The sequence below is a fragment of the Acomys russatus genome, chromosome 1 (genome assembly GCF_903995435.1).
Source record: "Acomys russatus chromosome 1, mAcoRus1.1, whole genome shotgun sequence".
NCBI classification, from domain to species: Eukaryota; Metazoa; Chordata; class Mammalia; order Rodentia; family Muridae; genus Acomys; species Acomys russatus.
This window is the reverse complement of record NC_067137.1, coordinates 107,968,355-107,992,878: the sequence shown is the minus strand read 5'-3', so window position 1 is coordinate 107,992,878 and position 24,524 is coordinate 107,968,355. Positions and strand designations below refer to the sequence as shown.

The window sequence follows — 24,524 nt, the reverse complement described above, 5'->3', positions numbered from 1 at the left end:
CAGGAAGGGGCCAGTCGTACGGATGCAAAACTACAATATCTCCATGACACAGGCCAACAACAGGATATCTGAAAGGAGTCCCAGTGAGGTTCCAGTATTGATAGATTAGCAGAAGCCAGAGGCCTTAGACCAGACAAACCAGTCATTGCACAGGACATTGGCAAACAAAGAAGTGTGGACAAAAAGGTATACGATGGGACACACTGGCACACTACAGCTTCCACAAAGTGCTTTTTATTTTTGGAGGAGAGGTTGCAAGGGTGGAGGGCAAGTATGAGGGGAGATAAGCCAATGAAAAGTTAAACAAACAAACCAAAAATAGGTGAACACCGAGACTGGAAGTGTGTGTGTGTGTGTGTGTGTGTGTGTGTGTGTGTCACACTCCTTGAGTACCTGGTACACTTGGCTCAGTTATGAGTGTGAGTAGGATGAATGAGGCTCCCTGTGATCAAGAGGGTGGTGGGTGTGGTAGGAGGCTTGTTAATATCTAAAGATCTTTCTTTCATCCCTGTTACTTAGCTCAGTTAGTAGAGCACTTGTCCAGTATTCACTAAGCCCCTGGTTCACATTTTTTACATGGTCACACAAGCCTGTAACCTCAGTGCTGCAAGGGGAGGAGACTGAAGAATGGCAGAGACTTGCCAGCCACCAGCGTAGCTCCTGTTAGCTTCTGTCAGCAAGTGATAAAACAGGGCACCCAGCGTCTCCTTCTCTGACCCTCATGAAAGCGTGGGCTCACACACTGGCACACAGTGCTAATACACCACACACACACACACACACGCACACACACACACACACACACACACACACACCTGTGGGGGCCAGTTTTATGAGGCTTACATATGAGGTAAGGGGATAGTAGTCAGTCAGCCACACATGTGCTGTGCCTATAGGGAGGCTATAGGAGGCTAAGGCTGTCCTGTATAGATCTCATCCTGCTTTCCCAAGAAAAAGGTATTCTGCCTACGTGCTTGTTCTCTTCATACCGGTTGCAAAACGCTTACATGTAAAATGCTGTAACTTCAGGGCTTGTACCAACAGGCTCAACGCTGGGAAGTTAACACCACCCACTGCGGGAACCTGGGGTTCCCAGGAAGCCCGAGATAAGCCTACACTTGATCATTTGGCTTTAGGTAAAGCCTCAGAGCCTTGCTCCTTCCAAAGCCCCGACTGAAACATGCCTTCAGAATCTAAGAAGTAAGCTGGGGGCCACACGGTACAGGCCTCTGTAATCCCACCACTGTGGAGGCTGAGGCAGGAGGATTGTGGGGAGTGACTAAAGAGTATCAGTGCAGGGCCGGAGTGTGCCACTCAGTAGTAGGGTGCTAGCTGGGTATGTGTGAGGCCATAGGCACCATCTTCTGCATAGCAAAAGAACATAAACATATGTTAAGTCTTCCCTTCCCCTGTTTAGGCTCCTTAGACAAACAGACAGACAGATACACACACACACACACACACACACACACACACACACACACACACAGCTCGTAATACTAAACTTAGAGGTTTCAGTCCTATTCTGACTTCCTACCGGTTCCCTGGCCTCCAGCAGAACGCCTGTGGTCTTGGAGATGCAGCGGCAGGGCATTATAAAGTGTGGTTGAACGACATTCTTCACGTCAGAGCCCATGGCTACGGTTAGCTCTGTACAGCGTCTCAGGTAAAATGCCCTGTCAGTGGTTGCCACAGGACCACAACCTTCTGAGCCGTTCGTTGTTCACTCTGTGGTTGTTCTAAATGCAGTTTTTATATGCATTTAGATCGACTCAGAACCATGGTTGCAATGGATGATACCCTTCGAAAGGAATCCTGCAGAGTATTTTTAGCCACAGCATACTTGTCTAATTCCGTAATCGAGTTCCATGCCCCACAGCTTACTTCACTTTATAAGAAGACGGCGTTGCTCTTCCAAGGTACACCATGTAGTAAATTATTACAAAAGTATGGATGACCTATTTTCCTGCCTGTCCGTGACTTAAAGGAATCGCCTAGGAATTACTATGTACCTATTGTGGCATGTAGATTCTAAGAGGAAAATTTCTAGGGTAATCAATTCTGGTTTTAGCTTGTCAGTCACAGTCCTGGCAGGAGACTGATGGTTCCCTAAAGTGAACTAGCTGAGGACAATTTGATAAAGGACTAGTTGGCAGCTGTGGGCCATATGGGAAAGCCATTTGGGATGCTGTGCTCACCCTGGAGGGAAGTAGACACAGGCTACGCCAGGCCATGTTCTCACCCTCTGGGCCTGAAGGGGTAAAAAAAGGAAAGGAACGGGTCTTAGAAACAGAGAGAAAGTAGCTGAGCTTCTCAGTGCTCAGAAATGTCTACAGTCTTTTTTTTTTTTTTTAAGATTTATTTACTTAGTTATTATGTATACAGTGTTCTAACTACACGTACACTTGCACACCAGAAGAGGGCATCAGATCACATTATAGATGGCTGTGAGCCACCATGTGGTTGCTGGGAATTGAACTCTGGACCTTAGGAAGAGCAGGCGGTGCACTTAACCTCTAAGCCATCTCTCCAGCCCTGAGTGTCCACATCTTGAGATGCAGATGCAGCTGACCCTGAGCCCGATAGGACCAGGTCTAGGATCAAGTCCCGCCTCCTCCCTGCCCCACGCTTCATGGCCGTTCTCTTTACAGGAGCCGGAGAGGACCACGAGGAAGGGCACCTGTGCATGGATTGTCTCGGTGTTGTTTTGTTTTCCGAGACAGGGTTTCTTTGTGTAGCTTTGGCTTTCCTGGACTTACTTTGTAGACCAGGCCGGCTTCGAACTCACAGGGATCCGCCTGCCTCTGCCTCTCTGAGCGCTGGGATTACAGGCATGTGCTACTGCACCTGGCTGGCTGGAGCATCTTAACATCACCTTGGTTTGGGAAGGGAGCAGGTGGCTCTGCTGGGCACTTTGAACAAGTACAGTACATATGCATCCTGTCAGGGGTAGCCACACTGCTCAGTCACAAGTGCTACTGACATGAGTGAGGCTCTCAGTGACCAAGAGGGCCATGGTAGGAGGCTTGCTAATATCTAAAGAATTGATCTTTCATCCCCGGTGACATAGCACAGTTGGTAGAGTGCTTGCCCAGTGTTCACAAAGCCCCAGGTTTCATACCTTGCACTCTATAGACCACATAGTGAGTGGTACACACCTGTAGTCTTGGAGACAGGAAACAAGAGAAATAGGAGTTCCAAGTCATCATCATCCACATAGCAAGTTTGAAGTCACTCTCAGCTACATGAACTGCCCCCCCCCCCCAAGCCTCAAGCAGAACCCCAAGCTTTTTTCAGATAAGTCCTTTATTTTTAATCAGGTGATCATTACTTTTCCATGCTTGGAAGACGGTACAAAAATCAAAAGGACCTTTCCCCAAAAAGACACCCTTCTTTTCTTGCAGGGCCAGCTGTGTGGAGGAAGTGGACAGAGCTAGGTTTTTGTGAAACCCAGGCATCTCACTCTGTAAGAAGAGCTTTCTCTTGCTAGGTCACTTGGGTGGGACACTGTGCTGGCTCATGCTGATCGCCAGCCCTTTCCTGAGAGCTGAGTGTGTGCGTGCATCCCTGTAGGAATGCATTCGCCCCAAGGTTAGAGGAGGATATCGGCGCCCTGTTCTGTCTCTCCCTACCTCTCTACCTTAGTCCTTTAAACATGGTCTTCACTAAACCTGAAACTGGACTGGTGGTCAGCAAGCCCCAGTAATTCTTCTGTCTTCGTCCCCTACTCTGGAGTACTTGGCATATGGGGCTACACCTAGGTTTGTTTTGTTTTGTTTGTTTTTTGTTTTTAGGTTTTTGTTTTTAGGTTTTGTGAGACAGGGTTTCTCTGTGTGACAGCCCTGGCTGTCCTAAACTTGCTTTTGTAGACCAGGCTATTCTCGAACTCACAGAGATCCCCCTGCCTCTGCTTTCCCGAGTGCTGGGATTAAAGGCGTGTGCCACTACACCTGCTGTACACCTACCTTTTAAAGTTGGGTGCTGAGGATTTGAATTACAAACTCTTTATTTGTTAAACCATCCTCCCAGCACAAGTTGATGTGAGTGGAGGCCAGAGATAGACATTGGAACTTCCTCAGTTCTCTGTCTTGTTGAGCTCCTGAATCTGGAGATTAATGGCTGCTAGGCTGGCTGGCTAGCAACCCAGGGGCCCTCCCTGTCCCTGTTCCCCAGCACTAGGGTTATCTTTTACATGTGCATGCTAAGGCCTAAACTCAGGCCCTCATGATTTTACAGCAAGCCCTTTACAGACTGAGCCATCTTCTCAGCCCCTTGTGCTTATTTTGTCTGTCATATCCAGTTTAGATAAATCTGTGTTGTTTTGTTGGTTTGTTTGGTCTTTTCTTTTTCTTTTTTAGGGGAGGATCTCATGTTGCCAGAGTTGTCTCAAATTTGATATGTAGCTGAGGCTGACTTTGAACTCTTGGTCTTCTAGCCACTGCCTCTCTAGTGCTGGTATTGTAGGCATGTGCCACCACTCTTGATTAGTCTATATAATTCTGAAAGAACCACATTGGCTATGGCTTTTTCCCGTTTATTTCTCTAGGCATTGTCTTTTTTTTTTTTTTTTTTTTAAGTAACACACATTTTAAGAGACACCTTCTTGTCAGGAGAATCCAGAAAGCTTGCTAAGCATCAGAGCAGATGTGCAAATGTTGTCCCCACGTTCAGGGATGCAGTTTATGTTGGGATAGTCCTTTATGTGATGTGAGAATCTTGGGTCCCACAGTCCAGCTTTGGCCACCAGTGAAGAGGAGAGGAGAGAAAGTCTTGGTGATTCTGAGGTAGGGAGAATTGAGCAGGTGGTGAACAGTTGGTTAAGGGAAACAAACCATTAGTTGAACAAGTAGCTAAAGGAACTAGTTGTTGAGGAGAGCTTGAGGAATGGAAGAGAAAAGAAATATTGAGACCCAGGCATAAATGTGGTGCAAACTGAAAGGTCTTGTAGCCCAGGAGAACTTTATTTTTCTTCTGTCTCTCTGTAGCTGTTGCTTGCTTCCTTGGGCCAACCCCAGTACTTTATTTAAAGTGAAATTCAGTTCTGTTCATTATAGATTACATCATGATTTTCTCTTCTTTTACAATCAAGAGAGCCTTTCAAAATCAACAGAGCAAGAAAACAATCTGACAAAGAAATACAAACAGTTTTGTAAAACCTACGATAAAGTATATAGCAAAAATCAATCAATTTCCCAGCAATGGTCAGCATGACCTGATTGTTATTTCTTAAGCAATACTTGGGAAAGTTTAATCATAAATTTCCCCGGGCTAAAGCCTTTGTGTTTACATGATTGTTATAGCAACATAGCTTGAAAACTAATGTTCTTTACAAAGAAAAAACTTGACTTACTTCCAGTCCCAAACCAACAGGTGTGTTATCTAAGTCTAGGCTAACTGCCAAGGGGTCCTCTATTGTAAAGTATCTGTGAAACATGACGTCCCAAGCCCACCTCCTATTGTTCTCAAAGCAGATTCTAAAGAAACTTTTCTGTAGCTAACAGTATCTAGCCAGGTACTGTTATGTCAAGGTCCTAACTTTCTTCCAAGCAGTTTCTGCACACAAAAGTCAAGGTCAAGACTCATTGTCTCAAGCCTTTGGCCAGAAGCCTTCTTTCAACATTCTCTGTGAAAAAAGTTTTCCAGTGTAAATTTCATTAGGGCTGAGAAATAAAGAGAAAGGCAGTTTTAGGAGCAAAAGTAGATTTCAAAGTAGGTTTTTTGTTGTTGTTTTCTTTTGTTTTGTTTTTGTTTTTACAAGACAAGGTTTCTCTTGTGTAGCCTTGGCTGTCCTAGACTCACTTTGTAGACCAGGCTGGCCTCGAACTCACAGCAATCCGCCTGCCTCTGCCTCCCAAATGCTGAGATTAAAGCTGTGCACCACCACACCTGGCCCTCACAGTAGTTTTTAGGGAAAATAACACCTGGACCATAGACAGTATTTAGGCAGTGGTAATCAGCCAGAGATCCTTGGAACTTTGTCAAGGAAAGCCTCAACAGCTGTTCTGGATGTCTAGAGATCATGCTGGACACTTGACAGTCTTTGGAACTTTGTCAAACAAAGCCTCTACAACTTGTCCTTATGTCTCTGGCAATTGGGAACCACATATACATAATTGGAAGTACTTGTGATAAGGTGAGGCTTTCTCATGTAGCTGACCTGGGGGACACAGGTTTGAAATTAGCCTCTGCTTCTTCCTCCTCTTCCTCAGGTTCTCCTCCTTCCAGGGCTTGTGTGTGTGTGTGTGTGTGTGTGTGTGTGTGTGTGTGTGTGTGTGTGTGTGTGTGTCTGTGTCTACAAATGTTTTTAAAACCTTCTCAGATTCCTTCATGGGGTCTTTTAGGGTCACCTGGGGTATGTGATTATCCTTTATATTTGCCATACAAATGGAGAGGTGATGTTTTTGCAGATGGTCACAGGCCAGCAACACAAATAGAATGCAGCAGTAGTGAGAACTGCAGTGCTGTTGGCTTTGGTTTTTGTTTTTGTTTTTTTCTTTTTGACTAAAACAGTCGACTAAAGGAATTGTCTCTCTGTGTGTGTCTGTGTTCCACATATCAGAATGAGCTTGTGCGACACTCCTATTCTGAGTTGTCCATTGCTTGTTATAGTGGTCAATCTTAAAAATTAACTGTGATTTAAAACTTGGGATGTAGTTTGTTTTGCAGCTGGCCACTGCCTGATTGTGGTGTCTGTCATGGTGAGGGTAAAGTTTCTTGTTTCATACAGCTTTCATTGACTCCAGGCAAGTTTGTTAGCCTGTCCAAGCCTTAATTTCTTTATCCTGATACTCCCCACCTGCTCGGCTGGGAGAAGTAAGGGAAATAACAAATTTCAGATGATTGAGAGCGCACTGGGCACATGGTCAGTTACTGATAATGGAATCACTGCTGCTGTTTCTTGACACTCTTTGCCACCCGCATTGAAAGGATGTGTGCGTCTGGGTTGTAACAGGGATGCAGCTTACTCCAGGTGACTTGGCAGCACACCCAGTGCACTCAGTACTCCTTGCATAACCTAAAACGTGAGCCCAATTTTTGGAAACTTTTCTCACTGATAGCTTTTCGTTGGCCATTGGGGCACCCTGAGTGATTGCCAGCTGTCAGTCAAAGGCATGAGCCCACAGGACTTCTGTTCTTTGTACCTCGGGTTGCTGTGAATCTTCTGATGAGCTCAGAAAGATGGACAATCTGGTGTGTTGTTCAGGGTGCCCCTCTGGCCATGTTAGGATCTTACAGATTGTTTACTTGCAGTCTAGGTGAATCTCCCATGTCACTGGGTTCAGTTTTCACACCAAGAACTCAGCAAATACCAATGCCAGTAACCCTCACAGCAGGACTCAGGAGTGGCACTTGTGAGAAGGTAAGGGGATATGATGGTTGTTAATATCCTCAACTCTGTGGATCTAGAATCGCCTAGAAGGCATGCCTCCTGGCACACCTGTGGAGGATTATTTGCATTAGGTTAGCCTCTGGGCATGTTTTTGAGGGATTATCATCTTGATTAGACTAATAAGGTGGGGAACACCCCCAAAAGAGTGAGGCTAAAGAAAGGCACCATTGCCAGGGCTCAGGTCCTGAAGGGCATAAAAACAAAACAGGCTGAGTACAAATAGTCACCATTCTGCTTGCTGACCGGACACAGTGTAACCAGTTGCTTCAAGCTGATGTGCTCCAAGTTCTGCTGTCATGGACCATACCCCTAAGCTGTGAGCCGAGTACACCCTTTCTCTGTATTTTATCACAGACACGGGAAAAGTAATGAATGTAGTAGGGGCTTGAGATTGTTTGCCTTTTAAATCCTCCCAAATAGGCCTGTAGGAGATACAGCATGCCCCAGAGAGGGGAGGTTTTAGAGGCAGCCGACTGCCTTGTGCTGCCTTCCTTAAGTCACTGAGTTTAGAAGCTCAGGCCTCCACACTTGGTGCATGGCCAGCTGTTCTAGGGCCAGGTGAGACCCTTTACCTTTGATCGTGGGATCGTGGGGTTCATCCATCAATCTTTCTGTCCTTTCTCTTCTATTTCCTTCACGCGCTGGCTTTGTGTTCCCCCTTTCGTTTGGTCTGGCTGTTTGCCTTCCTGATTCCTACTATGGCAGCCCACACTTTTTCTTGGCTTTGTCCATTTTCACCAAGACTTAGAAGAGTTTAAGGAACCTGTAACACTTGCCTGTTGTTTGCCTCTTTACCTTTTCCTCTGCTTGGGCCCCGGGTAGTTTCAGATCTGTCTTGGTAGTGTGGAGCCTCACAGGTGAGGTCCATGTGCAAACACAGTGTTGGAACGCTGTCTGTCCTTCACTGTTGGAATACCTGGGCTGGAATTTAAAAGTCACTGGCACTGCCATGTCTCCTTAAAAGTGGGATCAGCAGATACCATGGCTGAGAGCTCTGGATTTCCCAAGAAAGTCTTGGTGACTATGAGCAAGGGTGTGTCTGTGGTTACCAGTGGGCCTCTCCCTGCAGGCAGGCAGGCATACAGGCCAGAGACTGACTCAGAGTGCTCAGGTCCTGTGATTTTTTTTTTTTTAAAGCAAAAGGCCTTAGGTGTACTGTGTCCCTTGCCTTGTGTACTTGTCGCTAGCACTTAGAACCTGTCCAGGTGCTTCTAGTAACTTTAAGTTTTGGAAGTAAGGTGATCAAATCATACGTGCCAATTAGATAAGACCACACTGGAACATTTAAAAATAAATGAGTAACTATGGGTAACCAAAAGATAAAGTGGCCCTGGGAGGGCTGGCTGTAATCTAAGCAGGGGTGTCCGTGTTATCCAGGGGTGTCTATGTATGTCAGACTCGAGCCGGCCGTAATTGCCCTCATAAAATATTATTGCAGTTTCTGAATCACCCGAAAGCTGGTGGAGGTACAGGAAAGAGTGTATAGTCAGCCAGCGCCCTGCTCTTCCCAGCTCCGTTTCATAGAGCTTTTTCATAACGTCCTTTCTTGGCTCTTTATCCTTTATAAGTATCCAAGATTTTATGAGTAAATGTGCTGAATTTTACTCTTCACATCTTTTAGCTTTAAGTCAGTTTACTTTTCAGAATTTTTTAAAAATGAAAATGGCAGTCAAATATAGGACTTAAATTTTGTTTTTTAGTTTACTATTGTGTGTGCATGTGATGTGTAGATGTGCCTGTGTGTGTCATGATGCCTGTGTGAAGGTCAGAGACCAACTTTTTTAAAGGTGGTTCTCTCCTTTTTTTTTTTTTTTTTTTTAAAGTTTTATTTTATTTATTGTATATGAGTGCTTTATCTGCAGAAGAGGGCATCAGATCACATTATAGATGGTTGTGAGCCACCATGTGGTTTCTGGGAATTGAACTCAGGACCTCTGGAAGAGCAGGCAGTGCTCTTAACCACTGAGCCATCTCTCGAGCCTGGTGGTTCTCTCCTTAATCTGTCTTCTGGGCTTCATGCTTCTGTCAGCAAGCTTGGGAATCAAGCACCTACTGAACCTTCTAGCAGCCCGCAAATACAGGTCTTTAGCCCACTGTTTATACTCTTTTTAATGTGCTTGCAGGTTTGAGGCCAGCCTGGGTCACACAGCAAAGCTATCTTCAAAAAAAGGACAAAAGGGCCTGGAGAGATGGCTCAGAGGTTAAGAGCACTGGCTGTTCTTCCAGAGGTCCTGAGTTCAATTCCCAGCAACCACATGGTGCCTCACAACCATCTATAATGTGTCCTAATGCCCTCTTTTGGCATGCAGGTGAACATGGAGGCAGAGCACTGTATACATAATAAATAAATAAATAAATAAATAAATAAATAAATAAATAAATAAGGTTTTTTAAAAAGGACTTAAGATTAGTACTAACAAATCTTATTCTAATAAGAGATCTCACGCTATCTCATGGGACGTTTTTATTACATTTGTTTATTTACTGTGGCTGTGTGCATATGTGCCTTGTGGGTATGTCATGCATGTATGTGACTAGCAGAGGACAGACAACAAGAAGGAGTCAGTTCTCTCCTACCCTGTGAGACCCAGAGATTGAACTCAGTGTATCAGGTATGGTAATAAGTGTCTTTACTCTTGGAGCCATCTTGCCATTCTTTATTATTGTTGTTGCTTTATAATTAATGTGTGTGTGTGTGTGTGTGTGTGTGTGTGCACGCCGAGATGATATCTCATAGGTCTCATATTACCCTATGGCAGTGACATTGATAGTTGGTGGAGAAAGTTGCCCTTTCTGTGTGTACCTCCTAGAGATTAATTTGATTTTTAATCAAATTTTGGAATTACTTTGGTTTTACTTACATGTTAATGCAAAGAGATTATTGATTCTTTCTACATAGATTAACACATACATACACATGCATGCACCTTCATTATAAATGAAGTTTGCAACTATCGTACTTAGATGTGTAAAATAATTCCTGCACCACCCTTTCCCACATAGCTAGCGAATAGGTACTATTTAGGGGTTTGAGTGTGCCTCTGAAAGAGCTAGGGGACATTGGAGCCACCATAGAGCTCATAGAGCTGCGCATGGCATAGATGACACATTAGAAGTGATTTTCTTTCTGTCTAATCCTATGGAGTGGCAGCATTTTTCTTTCTGCTACCTCCTTCCTTTTCCCTCCCTCCTCCTCGTTCCTTCTTCCTCTTTCCCTTTTCTCTTTTGAGTTACAGTCTCTCTATGTATCTGTGACTGTCCTGGAACTCAATATGTAGACCAGGCCAGTCTCGAACTCCCCGAGTTCCACCTGCTTCTGTGAGTAAAGGTGTGCTCCACTGTGCCCAGATGGGATGTTTCATTTTTAAGCTTCTGTTTCTAGAATAATGGCCTGTTTGTTATAGGAAGGGGCACTGATTTCTCTAGGGGAAACTTCTTTGCAGTCACTGTTTTTCTCCCACCTGCTTCCCTCTTTTATGTACTTGGCTGTTTCCAAGATGATTTTCCCAGTGTTTTTTAAATGTATAGGTTTCCCCAGTGTCCCTAAGCTGCAGCCAGCAGACCCAGAGTGCTCCTGGGGAGTCTGTCCTGTTCTTAGTGTATGATCTTGGTTCTCCGCCGTGTCTCTTGAGGCCCCACGTCTGGACGTTCTGGTCGTTTGTTAGGATGACCTTTCTCTGTTCTGTCCCCACTCTCTTTCCCAGTATTGTGTAACTTCACTGTCACCAGAGAAGTTAAATGGACTTGCTGCCTCTCATGGGCTGGGTGTGGTGCCTGGTGCACTGTGTATGCCATCATCGCATTCAGGACCAGGGAGACTATCTCTGACGTGCAGATGAAGGAATGTAGCCAAGGAGCACACACAAGTAATGTGTCCCAACCTCTACCCCAAGCAACAGCATAGACAAACCACACAGGTATATGTCCTTGCTGTCGGGAGCCTCGTTTCTGGAATGTTCTCCAGAGAAGCTCTGGCATCACTCTTGGTCCCCTTTTATGGGCACACAGGCCATGAGATAGTTGCCTCTCAACCTCTTGGAAGATTGTACCTACCTCAGGAGCCATCTTGCAGAGCGATGTAGAGAGAAACATCAGTGCTTTGGTGGCTGGGCCTGTGGGTAGCCAGCAGTCTACTGGAGGAGTGAGCCGAGGAAGTGTGCATGCTCTGTGCAGTTTTAATGCTTTCCTCCCTTAGCCGTCATCTTTTCCCTGCTTGATGGTCCTGTAGCCTCCGTTGGCCAGCATAGACCGTCCTTTATAGTTTATTGCCTGTCTTTCTCTAGAGGTCCCACACTAGGAAAATAGATTCTTCCTCAGGGTCTCCACACCCCGCCAGCATCTCTTGCCCTGTTCTCTACAAATGGTGTTGAGTGGCCTACTTACAAAGGAGCCCAAGAAGCACATTTGGCTTAGGCCATGGAAATGTGATGGATGCGGTGGCAAGCTTGAGTTTTGTGAGACCTGGGCTCTGCGGGTACCATTTCCGCCCCCTTCCCCAGCTGCCTGGAGTGCAAACTTGAGGAACTGAGTAGGAACTGGCTGTAAGTGGTGAGGAGCCAGGTATCAGGAAGAGACAGAGAACCAGGCCCAGTGTATAGGAGGAAGCAGCTGCGTTGTAGCCTAGTAGACCCCAGAGGTTAGCTAGCTACCAGGGAGAAATGAACAGACTGCTGCAGAAGACTTTGAGCCTCCCAGAACCTGGGCAAAGTTGGTACATGTTGTGAGGCATGGCAAAATGGCAAAAAATGTCAGCTGAGGCCCCTCTAGGAAGGTGAGTGCTACTTGGTGACAGACAGTGAACTTTATGGCTTCCAACTTCTGTGTGAGAACGTCTCCTTAGATAGAACACAGGGGCCCAGAGCCTCCCCAACCTCCGCCCCACCCCGAGGCTCTGCAGCCCTTCCCACCTCTGCCCTCCCCTTATCCTCTGAGCCAGGCTTCTCCCCATTCTGTCCAGGAGAGGCTACAGGGACTCTTGGGAGCAGAGTCCTCTGATAGGAAGCCCAGAGCTCTCACATGGTCAAAGCTTCCCCCCACCCCCCATCCCCCAGGCACATGAAGACAGAACTCAAAGCCTCTCTCCTGACTGACTGGCTACGGCTTTGCTTCTGTTCTACTTTGATCCATTTCCCCTCCATCTTCATGTGCCTTAGGCACAATGCTTCCTGCAGGCCAATGACAAGTAGCATCAGGCAAACAGCTATGTGTGATTACGTTTCATTTCTCATGTGTATAGGATCATGTGTTTTGCGTGTAGATGCATGTTTGCATATGTATGGGCACATGTGTGTGGGGTATTTGTGTGTGTGTGGGGCCTGACATTGATGTTAGGAGTCATTTTTTCACAGTTGCATTTTACACTTTATTCGTTGAGGCAAGCAAGGTTTCAGTTAAACCCAGTGCTCACCAATATGCCTACTATCCCTAGCCCGCTTGCCTGGGGATCCTTTGTGTCTTCCTCTTGAGTTATGAACCCTCATGCCCCCCAACATTTGTGGGGATTCAGGGACTCCAAACTCCCACCTTTTTGTGCACTAAGTTCTTAACCATCTAGCTGGCTTGAGGGGGACAGGGGGTGGGGGTGGGGGAAGAGTACGCTTGAGAGAACGCTTAATGACATTTACATTATTACAGTTTTAACAAGTACCTGCGCTTCTGGGCGGTAACTGTTTTGGAGCAGAGCATTGACAAGATGACCTTAGCTTTGCATTACCTTCATAGTAACAGGAGCTCCTAATTGTTGTGCTGTTGCCATGTGCCAAGCCCAGTATTGTCTCCTTTCATCCTCATCATAGTCCCAAGAAGCAGACGTTTATATAGCCATCCTGTTTATAGACCAGGAACCTGGAGCTCGGAGCAGTTCAGTATCTTGCCCAGGGCCACACAGCTGAGAACTTGAAATAAAAACTTGGACTCCAGTCTTTAGGACTCTAGTTTCCATGCCAACCAAGCTTAAGGGCTACCCTTTGAAACACTAACTTTTACAGATTTGTGGCCCAGAAAAGTCAGTGTCGGTGATGGCACTGCGCGTAATATAAAAACAAAATACAGGAATAATAGGCCCCGTGGTGACTTAGTTTGATCATGAAGGGGTATAAATTGCATTATACAAGTATACAGTGCAGTGAGGCACAGCCCCATTAATGATACGCAGCACCATTACTGATGGACATGACTTTAGTGTGTGTCTGTACATCCGCACGCTCTCTTCTCCCTACAGGTACCCCCTTTTCCTGAGTCAGGGAGCACCTGACTTAAATCCCGTTGATGCCCTTTCCCCTAGTCCAGAAGGACCAGCCCAAATCTCATAACGTCTGAAGTCCCCTTACCTGGGCCCTTCTGCACCTGTAGCCATAGAGCTTCTGAGTTGAACCTGAACACAAGGGTGAGACTCTAGGGCTCTCGGAGCCAGCTGTGCGCTGCGGCTTTGCACACGCCCAGCCATACTCACTAGTTACATCTCGGCTTGCCTTTGTGTTGTCTCGGTTGCCAGGGTGGAGCTGTGTTGTCAGCAACAGAGACCATGGACTTTGAAGATGGAAAGAGTCCCTCTGGCCCTTTAAGAAAAAGTTTACCAAATCCTGCTGCTTGAGATCTGCCTTCTGTGCACATGGGCGGGCTACAGGGTCAGCGAGGGTACAACGGAGGGAAGACAGGTGGCCTAAGTTCATGTTCAGTAGACTCCCCCCCACCTTCCTTCCCTTCCTAACTGCCTTTCTTTGTGAGACAGGGCCTTTTTTAGCCTAGGCTGGTCTCAAATTGTACCAGAGGGAGTCACCGATCTCCTGGTGTCCTGTCTGCATCTCCCAGTGCTGGGGTCACAGGTGTGCATCACCACACCTTGTTTCATTTAGCACTGAAGATACAACTCAGAGCTTTGTGAAGCCATAAACAGGCTGAGCCACATTCCCATCTCCAGTAAATTCTTACAAATATCACAATCGGCGCATTTAATAGACAAGGCCAAAGGTCATGAACTCAACAGCGTGTTGGCTTTCTCTCTTCTCTAGTCATTTTTCTACCTGGCTAGTTAGATGGAACCACTGCTTTTCTTTCCCTGCCACTTTGAATCCATCCTCATATCCATCTACTTTTCCAAAATACATCCCAAAGCTGGGTCATCCCTCCCTCTGCTCTTCCTCCTCCTCTTCCTGGATATCCACTGCCCTTATAAAACTCAGTGCCTGTGGTCCTCAGACCTGGAGACTGAGTCTGACTCTGGGCAAGCCCCCTTTTGGCCTCCAGCCCACTTATCCCCCCCCCCCCCGCCCCAGTCTCTGTGGCCTTTTTCCTTCCCAGTTGTTCATTTTTATACCATTTCTCTTTTTCCTCTCCGGAATATAAGCCACATGAAGGCAGCCACCTTTTGATATTGCCTTTGTTCATTAATACCTCCTCCATGGTGACTGGCAAAGAGATGAATAGGAAGGGAGGGAAGGAAGGGATGAGTGGAGGAACAAACAAACGAATGTTGGCTGATTGGTCACTAGTGAGGTTGGGTAATGTTGGAAGCATCCCCAGAAATGTCAAGTGAGAAACATCAAAAAAGTATTTCAAGGTCACTGAGAGAACACGCCCAGTTCCCTTTCATTTTAAAAACAGGGTCCTGGGGCTGGAGAGATGGCTCAGTGGTTAAGAGGACTGACTGCTCTTTCAGAGGACCCGGGTTCAAGTCCCAGCACCCACATGGCAGCTCATGACTGTCTGTAACTCCAGGATCCAACACCATCACATAGACATACAGACAAAACATCAATAAAAATAAATAATTAAAAATAAATAAATAAAAACAAATAAAAAAGAAAAACAGGGTCCTGATGGCCACATTCCCTAGGCTCAGCTCCTGAGCACTGCATTAAGTATGCCTGTTACTCCTGATAGGAGAGACCTTTATTGTGGAAAGGGGTGAAAGGGACAAAAAAAAAAAAAAAAAAAATACTCTGCCACTATTTCTTAGACCAATGTTTGCCAACACACACAAACATCTCACAGCACATTGCTACCGATATTTTCTACTTGTTTCTGTTTGATTCTATCCTATACTTTAAAACAATCCTAGTTATGACCCATTACATTGGCTTCATGACCCATTAAGGCATAGTGTCATACAGTTTGAAAAACCAAAGTTTAAAACCTGGCACTTTAATGCTGGGGTGATGGCCTAGCAGGTAAGAGCGTAGGACTGAGGTCAAATCTCCAGCACACATGTGAAGAGCCAGGCTTGTGCCCCTGCCCACCAGTAAGCCTGGCTCTGTGAGAGTGGAGAAGGGAGCATCCCTGGGCCTTGCTGACCAACCGCCAGCCTTGACACTCTGCCTTTGGGTAACAAGCGATAGAGCAGGGTACCTGGCCCTCCTTGTCCTTTACTGTCCCCTCTGTACAACACATGCACCTTTATACTTGCACACAAACCACGTGTGCACACACCCACACACCCACACCCACCCACCCACATACTCTGTGTCTTTCCTCGGGAATTCTCTATCTAGCAAAGGGATTTGAACTTGAAAAGATGGATGTCAGGCTGACTGCTAAGTGCATTTTACAGGGCTATGGGATGTGAGGTGCTAATGAGCCTGCAGAGAAAGGCCCTCTATCCAGACCTCTGCAGAAGTCTGAGGGAGAATGGACCTTTGCCTGGTAAATTTTATTTATGGTTTTCTTTTCCCCTCAAAGGATTTCTCTTCTTTTGTTTTTGTTTTTGTTTTTGTGTGTGTGTGTGTGTGTTTCCTCCCGCCCTTTCCCCCTACGTTGATTGTTTCTTTAAATTAATGGCGTTGTCAGTGACCCCTCAGGTAATTTTTAACTAGAAAGATGTAGAAACCTGATTTCATTTTTATCTTTGCACTGATTTTTTCCCACTCCATTTTGGGGGGTATGATGTGTGTGTGTGCATGTGCATATACAATCACATAATACACACACACACACGTATCTATATAATGAAAGGGCCTCTCTAAGGGAAGTGCTTTATTGTTTTGAATTCCCTAAGATCTTCTGGTACATGGCCCTCACGGTCATTTCCATGAAAAAGGTCTGCATTCCTGTTTTGAGATGAGGTGCAGAGATTTCCATAAGTGCCCAACTCTCAAGGCTGTAATCACATTACACCCCTCTGCAAGAGGCGTAGTTCAGTGCAGTCTTTCCAGGCTTTTGAGGCCCTTGAAACTTAAGCGCTCCAGTCCCTGTACCTTTCCATTTCAGAAGTTTTTAACTAAACCACATGACCCCGCCACATGAAACCAAAGGGAAGGCTTGAAACTGAGGTGTGCTTCCAGCCTCTCCCACTGCCCCGAACCCCAACGTCTGTGCTTGGTGCTCTACCCTGAAACAGGAATGGCTTCTTAGGGCCCAAAGCCTGAGACTGGTTGTGAGCACAGCACAGGGAGCTCCATGTCCTGAGTATATTCGGAAATGTCAGTTTGATGATCCTGATGCCAAGACCTAGGGAACAGGTAAATTCTAGAAGCTGGTTGTCAGTGGGGTTGGCTCCCTGAGTAAAGAAGTTACAGTGACCAGAGCCTAGTGTGTGGGGTGCACGGAGGAATGGTGAAAGGGGTTATGCTTGACTATATTGTTTGACCAAGACCACAACACATGTGAGGAGTGGCCATATTAGTGTTTTCTACCACTCCGTCCCTGGGCCCTTTGCCTGTGTCTTACCAGTGAGAGAGCCATGACTTTCTCTGGCACCATGACTTGTGCAAGGCCACTTAAGACTGGTCACGTGGCTCCAGATCCCATTCTTGTTCTTCGACCTCCCTCTCAGCAGCTGGATCACTTACAGCTGTGGGAGACAAACAGCATCACAGCATCCTAAGTGGGAGGGATTGGGGGAACCACATTCCTGGCTTATAGTTGCTTACCTGAGGAGGCTGGTTGGGCCCTGACTGCTTTCTTGTGGGTGTTTTCAGGTGAAAGATTAAACTTCCCCTGCCTTGAAAGCCATCTTGGTGGAAACAAAGGGCCCTGGGCTCCTGCTCCTGGGACCATCTCCTTGCAAAAGTGTTTCTCTTGGCATGTTGGCTGTGGCCTTCCTGTAGCTTAGGCCGTGCTATGCACTAGTCCCTCTGCCCTGGGTTCAGCTGGGAGCATTTGGTGAAGAAGGGACAGGCCAGCCCTCCCTCTGCTGAAGAGCTAGTTTGCTTTGGGGGCTTCTTCTTTTTTTTTTTTTTTTTTTAAGTGTAGTTTGGTAACTCGTTGCCTCACCAGCTTACCGGCTCTCTCCACACCTGCCCACTCCTTACCTTTCATATCTCTCTCTCTCTCTCTCTCTCTCTCTCTCTCTCTCTCTCTCTCTCATATCTCCTTCTCTCTCTCTCTCTCTCTCTCTCTCTCTCTCTCTCTCTCTCTCTCTCTCTCTCTCTCTCGTGCACCTGTGGGGTGGGGATGGGGTGGGGGGAGAGATAGGATTTCCTTGTGTAGCCCTTTGCTGCCCTGGATTCCCTTTGTAGGCCAGAGTGGACTCAAACTCACAGCAATCCACCTGCCTCTTCCTCCCCAAATACCGAGATTACAGGTGTGCACCACCACACCCCGCTCTTTTGGCTTTCCTTTAAAGTGTACCGAGTAGCTTTTTGCATAGCAAGAGATGCAGGATCCAGGGACTTTACCTGGAAAGTCTGGTCAAGCCCTGTGAACTATGCCAGACTTAAAATCGTGTACCTGGAAGGGCAGGCTGCAGAAGTTGATGACTTTTAGGTCTTTAATTGCCCAGATTATTAAACCATGTACATCTTCAGCATAGATGCTCTGGGACCCGGTGACTGGTGGGCTTTGTAGGACTCCCCTGTCCCTACCCGTACACCAGAAACAGTTCATTCTAGGATGCTGCTGCTGTTACTGAGGCTTGAAACTCATTTTAACGTGTGCCACAGATGCACAAGGCTTCTAAGAAAACTATCTGAAGTGAGAACTGAAATAGAGAATAGAAAAAAAATTCTTCCAAGAATTTTGGAATGGCTTAGCTTTAGTAGTCCTTCAATGTGATTTCTTGGTACTTTTCTTCTCTGTGTTACTTAAAAGGTTTTCTTGTTTTTTTTCTTGTTTTCCTGAATGTTGGAAAGGCATCACCAGGGAGGAGAATGAGGGAAGCACTGAGAAGCATGGGGTGGGTGGGTGTGGGAGGAGGTAATTTAGCTTCTTTCCAATTCTGTAAATATTTACAAATGGCCTTATCAAATGGTTTGGGTACACTAGCCTGGTTAAAAACAGGGCTGTGAGAGCAGCTGCTCCTGATAGCATGTAAGGCCCACCCCTACCCACTTTAAAGCAATATGCTGACCTCAGACCAATTGCCTCCAGCCAGCCCAAACATAGCCTTCGGGGAAAGCGTCCTCCCTACTAGAGAACAGTTTTAGCCAATTTACACTTTGAAAGTGTGACCTCTTCTAGTCTCAGAGACTGGGGCAGATTGCTGGGAACTGAAGCGCCCCCCCCCCCCACCCCAAACAAAAACCAAAAAACCAAAACTATACACTGGATTCTGGCTTAGGTTTGCTATTGTCGGCCAGTCTTTTGTTTCTTAGGGGAAGGTAATTATAAATTCCATTCCAAGCATAAACGTTCTTTTGTGAACAAGTTGAGGGGACAGGACACCAAAAACAAAGTGTGGCTTACTTTTCCGTTTTTTGTAAGATCGTGCCAAGATAATGCGGTTTAAAACAGCTTGGGGTTTGGGAGCAAGAATAGAGTGCCGAGGGTGTCTGGACACAAACATCAGCCAAATTATACATTTTTGGAAGAGACTGTATATTTTTCAAAATTCCTACTGGAAAATAAGGGACTCTTGTTTTGGGGTAGTTCAGATATGGAAATTGTATTACTGTGTCAGTACAATCTGGTGACCACATGTCCATCTGGCCTGTCCTAGTTAGTGCAGAGAAGAGCGACCAGCATTCGCATCGATGGTGTCCCGTTGTCATAGGACAACATCTGAGTCTGGGAAATTGTTAACAAATAACCAAGAAACTTTTGAGAGTGACCACAGAATAGCTATGTATTTGTCTGCTACAAAAGACTCTGCACTGTATTAATACGTTTTCATTTTCATTTTTCTTTGCAGAGTATTGGGAAAGGGTCATTGTGGTGCATAGACCCGGAGTATAGACAAAATCTAATTCAGGCTTTGAAAAAGACACCTTACCACCCACCTCCTACTGCTCAGGCTTATCAAAGGTAAGTGAATCAGACCATCAGATTTTTTTTTTTAAGTCTCCTGGAATTTAGTTATTTTAAAGCAGAGACAGTCTCTAAAACTAATTTAGTAGGCTGTATGAGATTTTTAAAAATAACTGCAGATAAATGAGGGAAAAAATTAAGTATGATTAGGAGGCACATCCACTGATGCATTTCCTGGGAACCTTACCACTTCTGCTGCTCCAGGGGGCTGCTTCTCCAGATGGCTTCTTGGTAGGTAAAATAATGTCTTCCCGGGTAGAAATATTTATAGAGGAGAGTTGAGAGCCTCCATATCTTTACATGTCAAGTTTAGTTGGGCTAAGAGCAGCAAGGCAAGCAGGCGATTGATGCCACCTTCCCGTCACCTTCCCGTGGCCCGACTATAGATGCTGAAAGAGGGCTCGCTTGGGTTGTTGTCCTTCTTCCTATTTCCATGGAGATGGGCTCCTGAGTGATGGGTTTGTTGTGGTTACTGAGTGTTTGCCTTGAGCATAGTGGCTGCTTTCCCTCCTCACATGTTTGTTTGTCATGAGGTTGAGGTCATGAGTGCAAGTTTACTAGTGTATAGTGGGGGGCAGGTGTTAAGGAGATTGTTGCCGTTTGAAGAAGCACGTTAGTGCTAGGTAAGAAACAGGGCCGTATAGAACAAGGAACCAGATTTCAGAGTGTAGTTTCTCAGCCACTCGTGGTGCTTAGATTTGTCATCAACCCTACCAAGAGCACTTTTGAAAATTATTTTGTTTATTTATGTGTACCCATGTTTTGTCTGCATTTACATCTGTGCAGCACTTGTATGCTTGGTGCTGTGGAAGCCGGAAGAGGGCATGGTATCCTCTGGAACCAGAGTTACAGATGGTTTTGAACCTGGGTCCTCTGGAAGAGCAGCCAGTGCTCTTAACCACTGAGCCATCTTTCCAGCCCCCTACCAAGAAGTTCTGGGAGATGTGTAGCATTTCTTTTCTAACTCTCCAGTTAGGAGAAATTGCCCTGGAGTAGACATTTATGTTAATTGGGAATGGCCTGATGTCAGAAGCCTAGGGAATTTTACAGTTCACTTGCAGATTTTTTTTTTTTGTTCTGATGTTTGTTCTGCAGGAGGGCACATAGAGTGAGCCTCTGACGTGGCATTAATGAAGTTCTTATGCATTCCATCACAGGCCCTAGACAATCAGTCTCCAGCAAGAGAGGAGAGAAGCAGCTGGGCTCTATGAGAAGACTGCTCTATGTCTGCCTTTGCTAGGCGATTAGCTTGATGGTAGCCATAGCAACTGGAGTGTCTCCATAGTAACGCGTAGCTGAGACAGGTGCACTTGCATCATAAGACTGTTTGTTGCCTGGCAAAAGGACAGGCCATTAGTACTTAGATATACACGGTTGCCTTAGAAACGAATAACCCTACATAGCAACTACAGTTGGTTAGCAAGGGTATTTGGGGGGGGGGTTGGGGGGAGAACCAAGATTGTAGCCGCTTTTGTCTGTGTTCATAAAAATCAGTGGAAGCATACTTTATTTGAAATGACAACTTGAGGTCATATAGCTGTAGGAGGAAAAGAAAAAAAATGGGATTTTCCAGAGCAGCCTAGCCTACATTGTAGAAATGTCCAGAAGGACAGAGCCATATGCTTAGCTTTCTCTCTGTGATTGTAGCCACTTCTGAAATGGAAACTGAGATTGGAGTAGAGACTTGTTCTTGTATGAGGTTGGTAGGGAGCCTGGCACCAATTACTGAAATATTTTCCATATTCATGGTCTCTAACCCTTTCCCCACTTGCTTCTCTAGTTTGTACCCTAGAAGTATGTCACACCCATTTGCTTCTAGCAAGTTAAAGATTCTGTGAGTGTTATTCACTGGGTCGTGTCAGTGGTTCATTCAGGCCAGTGTCTTGTTGCCAAGTGTGACCCCAAGGGATGCTCTGCAGTTATTTAATCATTTGAAGGATTGTAACTGAGCTCGGCAGTTGCAAGTGGAATATGCTCAGGCCAGAGGTACTGTGAGCTGGCCGGAGCCTAATGACTTCTCCTGAGTTTTATATGGGCATAAAAATGCAGATGAACCCGAGGATTTATAGTGAAGAATAATTTCCAAGTGGCCATTTAGGGTCCCATTCAGTCACTTGTAGTTAAGTGGGTGGAGGGGTGGGGGGGCACAGTGGACTTTCTAGCCCTTACCCATGCAGGTGCTTAGATTCCAAGTCCATTTAGGTCACTGGATATGGATGGAGTGAGGTGACAGGTTGGTTTGAATCCGGAGAGCACCACTCTCTCTGCATGCCTTTGAAAGGGCTTGCTTGAGGAACCTGCAGTGTGAGAAATCATACTGAGGCTGCTGTGTGCCCGACAGCTGGTAAGGGCTTTCTGTGTACCATTGATCTATCTCTGGGCAGACGGAAGTGGAACAGCCAGTCATAAGCAGATACCAAAAGGCTGTATTCTGCATTCACCTGATCTGGCCAGTCAGTCAGCCCCCTGGGGTCGGGGGATTCACCGTGAGGGGCACCTGGGAAGTGTTTGGCTTCCACAGAGCTAGTGCTTGACGTGCCATAGAAAATGCTGATGATACAGGAAGGGCAGCTATTGCTATTACTGGCAGGTGTGCTTGGCAGCAGCACGGGACTGAGTTGCAGGTGGCTGAAAGTTCTATGAGGAAATCAAGGCATCTGAAAACAACCCCCCCCCCCCCGAAACCCCATTCACATCCAAACGTAACGCTACACATTGCATTATGTTGACTTGCACCTGCTTGCCAAGATTTTGTTAGAGGGCACTCCTTTACACCTGCTTTCTTTTTTACACTAAATACGATTTTTAACTAAAATTCAAAGAGCAAGGTGACAGTAGTCCTTGTATTAACTTATACAGACCACCATAACAAAGTACCACAATTGAGCGAGTCTAACAGCATAACCTCACAGCACTGCCTCACAGCCCTATTTGCCAAGAGTCTAGGGTATTAGCAAGGTGGGCTTCTTCTGGAACTGTGGGAGAGGATCGGACCTAGCCTCTGCCTGGTTCTGGTGGCTTGCTGGCTGTTTGTAGTATTTCTTGGCTTACACTGCACATGTCTGCTATGCAAATGTGTCCTTAGGAGGACTCTAAGTGTTTCTGATTAAGAGCCCATCTTATTCCAGTGTGACTTTCCCTCCCCTAGAGACACAGATTTGAAATACAGTCATATTCTGAGATCCTTGGGCCCTAGGACTTCTAGGAAGGAAGAGTTCAACCCTTAGCATTCAAGAGAAGCAGAAAGGACAGACACACTGAAAATGCAAAATATTAGGGGGTGGGGTTAGGACACTGGAACCATCCTGCAATTGCTCTCATGAGCCAGCTGGGACAACTGGCGCAATGAACTAGGTGATGTTATTGCATTATAAATAAAATATAAAACAAGTGTCTGAGCTCAGACTGAGAGAAATAAATGAAATAAATTTCCCATACAGAAGAATCCTGTGTAATTGATGGGCATGGCTCTTCCCTAAGGATTCTTGCAAATGGTGGACTATTGAAGAGGGGTCCTAAAGGTCTGCCTTAGTTAGGGTTTCTATTTCTTTGATGAAAACACCATGATCAGAAAGCAAATTCAGAAGGAAAATGTTTATTCGGATTACATTTCCAGATCATAACCCATCATGGAGGAAGTCAGGACAGGAACTCAAGCAAGACAGGAACCTAGTGGCAGGAGCTGATACAGAGGCCCTGGAAGGGTGTTGCTTACTGGCTTGGTTCACATGGATGGCTCAGCCTGCTTTGTTATAGAACCCAGGACCACAGCCCAGGGATGGCCCCACACACTGTGGATTGGTCCCTCCCCTATTGATCACTAATTGAGAAAATGCCCTACAGCTGGATCTCATGGAGGCATTTCCTCAAGGGAGGCTCCTTCCTCTCTGATGGCTCTAGCTGAGTAAAAGTTGACATAAAATCAGCCAATACAAGGGTGTTTATAGTGAGCAGACTTGACAAATGCTGCTTGTCAGTCAGACTCTTCATCTAGGGCTGGAGAGAGAACCAAGTGGTTAAGAGCACTGGCTGTACTTCCAGAGGACTCAGGTTCAATCCCCGACCCCCACAGGGCAGCTCCAAAGCTGAAAACACATGTCTCACAGATATACATGCAGGCAAAACCCATATACATAACATAAAAACAGGTCATTCATAAGCTCCCCTTCTGTGGTGGGAAGATGATAACAAACAATGTCATGTTGTGTGGTCAGTCTCCTATAACTTTCTTTTGGCCCACAATTTCCATTCATAGCCCTTTGGCTCCATTACTCTAGGAGCATTTAGCTGAAAGCAATGTGCTCGTGTTGATTTCTTAGTTGTGACAAATGTGTCATAGTAATGTAGGATGTTAACAGAATGAGAAACTGAAAGGAAGCATGGAAACTCCCCAAACTGTTATAACAAAATTAAAATCCAGCTCCCCAAACACACTAGTTGAGTTTGCTGGCTGTATTGGTTTTAACCCCCAAATCATTCTTAATATAAGAAGGTAACTGTCCTTGCCTGACCAAGCAGTTGTCTGATGGCTTCTCTGTCATTGTCACAGTACCATTGAAGAGCTGACCGTCAGGGCTTCTTACTTCTACTCTTTGAAGGATCCGCTGAGCCACAAGAAGGGTGTCACGGTCAGTTAGCAAGCACAATTCTTGGCTCCTTCTCATTGGGAACTGGTGCTCAGCCTGCTTCGTAGAGTCCCGAAGGCCGAGTTCAGGGACTGAGGCCAAGTCAGCTTGCATAAGGACTCCACACCTTTGCCAAGGTCGGGTGCAAGCGTGGGCTTCAGAGGAGGGAGGGCTTTTATTTTTGGATGTCTTGTCTTTTCTTCTGGAAAGCATGGTAGACCGATTTAATATTTAGCATGTTCCATATAACCATCCTTCCTAGATCAGGCCTTTCTCATGAGAGGTTAGGCGTGCTTTTTTTAGATGCTGCCAGAGTACCTTCTGATTTT

The 24,524-nt window shown here is 45.9% G+C and overlaps 1 protein-coding gene across 11 annotated transcripts in view; it reads left to right on the top strand.

The window, feature by feature from the left end:
- Positions 1-24,524, top strand: part of Foxn3 (forkhead box N3) — a 380,871-nt gene that overhangs the window by 212,439 nt on the left and 143,908 nt on the right. For all 11 annotated transcript variants that reach the window (XM_051150395.1, XM_051150364.1, XM_051150366.1 and 8 more), the window contains one exon: positions 19,455-19,567. In XM_051150395.1, the coding sequence (XP_051006352.1) occupies positions 19,455-19,567 (113 nt within the window). The remainder of the gene's footprint in view (positions 1-19,454; positions 19,568-24,524) is intronic.